General features: G+C 43.7%; 1 protein-coding gene across 1 annotated transcript in view; it reads left to right on the plus strand.

The window, feature by feature from the left end:
- Nucleotides 1-206: 206 nt before the first annotated feature.
- The window catches only part of LOC119337838 (deSI-like protein At4g17486), an 8,209-nt gene continuing 3,184 nt past the window's right edge, over nt 207-5,231 (plus strand). Inside the window, exons 1-2 of the mRNA XM_037610069.1 lie at nt 207-555; nt 2,547-2,834. Coding sequence (XP_037465966.1) covers nt 423-555; nt 2,547-2,834 — 421 coding nt within the window. The 5' untranslated portion in view covers nt 207-422. The remainder of the gene's footprint in view (nt 556-2,546; nt 2,835-5,231) is intronic.

Raw genomic sequence — 5,231 nt, forward strand, 5'->3', positions numbered from 1 at the left:
GGGAAAACCCGTAGTGACGGCCGTCCGAAATATCTTCTCAGATTCCTCAATGCGGCCCCACGCGACAGTTGGATCTTCACTCCGTCCCACCCCTCCCGTGGAACAACTGACAGGCCACCTTCCACTTTAGCACTATGACACGCGGACCCATGCCATCGCAGACCCACCTGACTGTGACTCCACCACCGGGACGCAAGGAAATTGTTTCCGGACCCGACTCCGACTCGCACGCTCGTCGTCGACTCGTCGTCTTCCCTTTCCGTCCCTCCCTCTCCCCAAGCTCCGTCGCAGTCCCGCATCGCCTCCCTCGCTCCAGATCAAAACCCTAACCCTAGGAGCACCTACGGCCTCGCCGTCGACTGGCGCGCGTCCCCGGCGACCCTGCTCGGGATCTCCTCGGAGAGGGGAGGAAGGGGGAGGCGATGGGCGGCGCGATCTCCGGCGGCGCAGCGGCGACGGGGGAGTACCCGGTGGTTCTCAACGTGTACGACCTCACGCCGCTAAACAACTACGTCCACTGGTGCGGGCTCGGCATCTTCCACTCCGCCGTCGAAGGTGAGCGCGGCAGCTCGACCGGGTCCCGGCGGATTCTGTGAAATTTGGGTATATGGAATTGATTTAGTTGGGGCAGGGAGTATGGGACCCGTCTTTTGGTTTTCTCGGGTTGATATTTTGATACGATATTTTTTGAGTTCGTGCTTTGATTTTATAGAAAGGTGAGTCCGCTTTGGGAGCTGTTGTTAGTTTTGCTAGCTATTAGATCTTGATTTCCTTTTAAATAATTATACGGATTGACAATGGCAGGGGATTTAGGGATGTTGAGATTTGTCTTACACATGGTTGAAGAATCAGATTCAGATTACTGCCATGGAAAAGCCCAAAGTCTTCTTGTAGGCTCATGTACTTCTCCATTTTGAATATCCTGATGTGTATAATAGTACTTGGTTGTGCAACTTCTAACTTAGAAAATAGGATTATATTTGAGATTGTGATACGGCATGGTTATCGTTGCTTTGAAGTTTGAAAATATCACGTGGCATCTTTTCGACCATCTTCTGTTCATTTAATTCAGCTGGGGAATAATGTGTTTTGTTACACATTTACTATAATTTTTAATACGATCAGTCCTTTTAGGTATCTATTCATAACATAAAAAGGTGTCTTTGGTGGCTGCATGCTAGTACGCTAATAGTCTACTTAGGCTTGGGTTCTATGGGACCTCCGTAGTGTTGTTGACTCAATACATAGGTTTGTAATGTGTTGAAGTGTTCTTTTGAAATTGTCTTTCATAAGTTGTGATAAATTAAATGGAAACTGTAGGAGCACTAATTTGCATGCATTGCATCATGAGTCTTGAAAACCTTCCTCACCATTTTCCTTTTACATTAGTAAATTCTCTTAAACCATGCCTTGTAGTTATTGTTTCCATTGGAGCTGAAGCTTTTCAATCGACAACTTTATTGTAGTCTTTTATACCTGACCCTGGTTTGTGTCGGATGCCTTATTTCAGAATTATTGGGCTAACCCCAAGGGGTATATTTTCCCTCAGAAAGAGCATTTTTTGACATATTTAGACTACTACATTCTCTAGTTATTATTACTATGAAGAAAATAGTTGAAATTTACTGAATGACTTGTATATGTACTTATTGCTGGCACTGTCACTTCTATGTTAGTTAGTCATTCTGGTAGTTTCTCCTTTGTCCTCAAAAGTTTTGGGTTTTGCTAGACCCGAGCTCTTAAAAGGATACCAGTTGATTATTCATATATTTAATCGTTTTATCACCTTTGTTTGTGAATACTACCTCTAGCCTAGTTTGTATATTTCTTGATAATTTGTTTATTCAAATACTTGTTGTTTTTTATCCTATGCAATTTCTTTGTACATAGTGCTAGATGTGTAACTCATATTTTGATCCCATCATTTTGCTGTATATCAAAGTCAGAGCTGCTTGTATATTTAATTTAGGCAGTAATGTTGATCTATTAGGAAGTAAAATGCATAGTAATATGACTTTAATCTCATAAAAGCGAAATTGCTTTTGACATCCTTCTATGATGATGAGTAAACCTTTTTGAAAGTCTTTTGGTGTAGAAGGCAATTCATTTTGTCATAAGGTGTGTTGGTGTATGCCACAAACTTATCCTATAAAATATTGGTCATGCCAAATGGTATTGTTTGCCTGCTTGGTTTGTTGCCAAGATTTTGGTTATCTATGGGTCCTTCAATGCTTCCTTCACAAATTGTTCCCAAAATGTTGGCCAACAGGTTGGAGGGTTCCTTCACCAAATTGCTGGCAATCAATTTTTGGCAGAGCACACATGGTATAAACCAAACGTACCTTGCAACCCAGCTTTGCTATGACATTTGTTTGTACTCATGGATGATCACAAATTCAAAGAACAAGAGCTGGACCCACTCATGTAGAAAAAGCATAGTTCTAGTATCGTATGTGAAATTATTTCCTTGTTAATTAGCATGCAAATAATGATTTCCATCCAACTCTACAGAATGTTTACGACTAATCTTATTCTGCCTGGAACAGTCCATGGATCGGAGTACAGTTTTGGAGCTCATGACCTTCCAACAAGTGGTGTTTTTGAGGTTGAACCAAAGAGCTGCCCAGGATTCTTGTACAGATCTTCAATTTTCATAGGCCGTACAAGTCTACATCCCTTGGAATTTCGAGATTTCATTCAGAGAATGGCCTCGGAGTATCATGGGGATACATACCACCTCATTTCTAAGAATTGTAACCACTTCACAGATGATCTCAGCACCAGATTGACAGGAAAGCCAATTCCTGGTTGGGTTAACCGACTTGCTAAGCTAGGTAATAAGTCTGTACTCCTTATACATTTATTTGTTGCAACTTTCTAATGATTTTTTTGCTGGTAAGGATTATATTAGCAGTATGCCAAAATTGTGTATGTCATGCCCTTATCACCATTGCTCCTAGCAGATTTTGAGTTTTAGGTAAGTTAGGAAGGTAGGGAAATGAATACCATGGGCAAGAGAGGGCCGGTTTCATATAAGGGTGGAAGGAAACAGCTGGAGTAGTATGCGATATCTTGCAAGGATGGGGGGAATTTTGCAGGCATGGGGAGAGTCGATATCTTGCAAGGATGGAGAAAATTTTGCAGGGATGAGGAGAGTAAGCGTGGCGTTGTCTCAATGCTCACTACTCAGATCTAGGAGGAATAGGTTATGCATCAACAAAAGAGAGATGGCCGCATGCTACTTTGATTAAGTTTAGCAGCAGTAGGTCCGTCCGTTAGCGCATTTATAGTTGAGTTAGTTGCCTTATCTAAGAGATACTACCTCCGTCCCAAAATTCTTGTCTTAGATTTGCCTAGATGCGGATGTATCTAATACTAAAGCATGACTTGATACATCCATATTTAGACAAATCTAAGACAAGAATTTTGGGACGGAGGGAGTACTTTACTAAGTACAAGTGATTTAAGTTATATTTTATCTTTTCTTTAGTTGGCTTAGTGCTAGAAGCGCCTTTTCAATAAGGTTGCATTGTCTTCCTTTTGACTTAAGCAAAGAATGAGTAAAGTTGCGTAAGTCCCTCGTTTTCTCAGCCAAGTTGATTCCCTGTTTGCTCTATGCCCTTCCTCTAGAAACAGTGCTCTTAGTACCAATTCTATGTAAGGTGTTTATCCTATTGTGAGCTAAGGTTCATAACAATTGGTACCAGAGGCAGTTACCATGGCTCCAGATTCCGGGTAAATCATCGTCGAAGTCATAGCTACACATGAACTATGATTAGGAATCAAGCCCTGATTGGAAGCCTTGTAAATTTGTACGCCCGGAAGTATCATACAGGTGTATTTTACTGTCCCACCCAAGAAACCAATATATTACAGACGTTGGAAATCAGCGGTTGGATATAGGTCTGACAGAGGAGTTCCTCGAGCAGGCCATTCATCGCCACTGTCATAGCCACAACTCTCGGCTTAGACCCCCGTTGCCGCCTCCCTAGTAGCAAGCATGCTGCATGCATCCGCATCCCCCACGCTCCTTCCTCTCCGATTTCTTCTTCTCCCCCTACCGCCGCATACCTCCTCGAGCTGATCTCATGATGGATGTGGGCTGCTCTAGTGCAAGCACATGGCCTCTCGCCGGATGCCCACGCGGAGTTCGTTGGCCATGCTGCCCTGTCGCCGCCTCTATCGAGTCAGGTTGGGAGCAGGTCCATTGCAAGCGCCGTGCAACTCGTCGGCCTTGCTTCGGCCGGCGGGAGCTCCAGCCGAGCACCACCAAGCAGCATGGCGATGCCCGCAACAAGGACCCATGAGAGCCAAACGTCATGCCGATCCCGTGGTTGTGTGGTTGATACTTCATTGTGTCTCGTGTGGCTCTAGCGTTCGTTCGGCGGCTCGACAGATAGACTTAGAGAGAGAAACACCTCGGAGAAAGGAATACAGTGGAAGAAAACGACGGGTCGACAAGTGTTTCCAAAACCAGTGTAATACAGGCCAAAAAAGATCAATGAATCGCCCAACCGAAGGCCACCTATTTTTTCTATAGGTGTATGGGGATTTTGGGGCTGGAAAACGGCGATTCAATCGCGGCCTCATGGAAGAAGGGGTAGTGTTATGGTGCAAGATGGAGGTAGTGTGCCAAATAGCGTTAGCTTTTAAAGATAATTGGCGCTAGAGAAAGCACAGCTGGTCGTGCAGAGGTGGCTCGGCTTAGGATGGATACACATCAACTCGTTTTCTTTCCTTGATTCTGAAGGATGTGCCTCCGAGAACGATCTTGGATAACTCTTGGATAGCTGAGCTAAACTACTTAAGAAATAACGAAATAAACTCTCTCTCTCTCTCTCTCTCTCAAATAGCGAGATGGATAACTTGGCTCCTAACTCCTAAGAAACTAATCGCAACTACCCTAATTGACGGGATTTTATCCCTTTGTTTTGTGTCTAGGATTTTATCCCTTAGCTAATTGCTTGTGCGTTGCAACGGGTGCATATATATTCTAGTGATTCAACACCAATCGCGAGTGCCTCAACAGAGACGTCGCTAGTGTTTTGTTTCCTATGGTACGTCCCACATCGACGTCGTCGGGTAGGATCTTATGGCATAACGTGAAGATAATTGCAAGGGAATGAGAGATTTTAGGAGGAAAGCCACGAAAATGATACTTTCCATAAATCAAGGCATTGCTTGAGGTATTTAACTGCACTATGCATGTTATAGTCTAAAGCGGAAAAGAA

Source organism: Triticum dicoccoides, chromosome 7B (genome assembly GCF_002162155.2).
Source record: "Triticum dicoccoides isolate Atlit2015 ecotype Zavitan chromosome 7B, WEW_v2.0, whole genome shotgun sequence".
NCBI lineage: Eukaryota > Viridiplantae > Streptophyta > Magnoliopsida > Poales > Poaceae > Triticum > Triticum dicoccoides.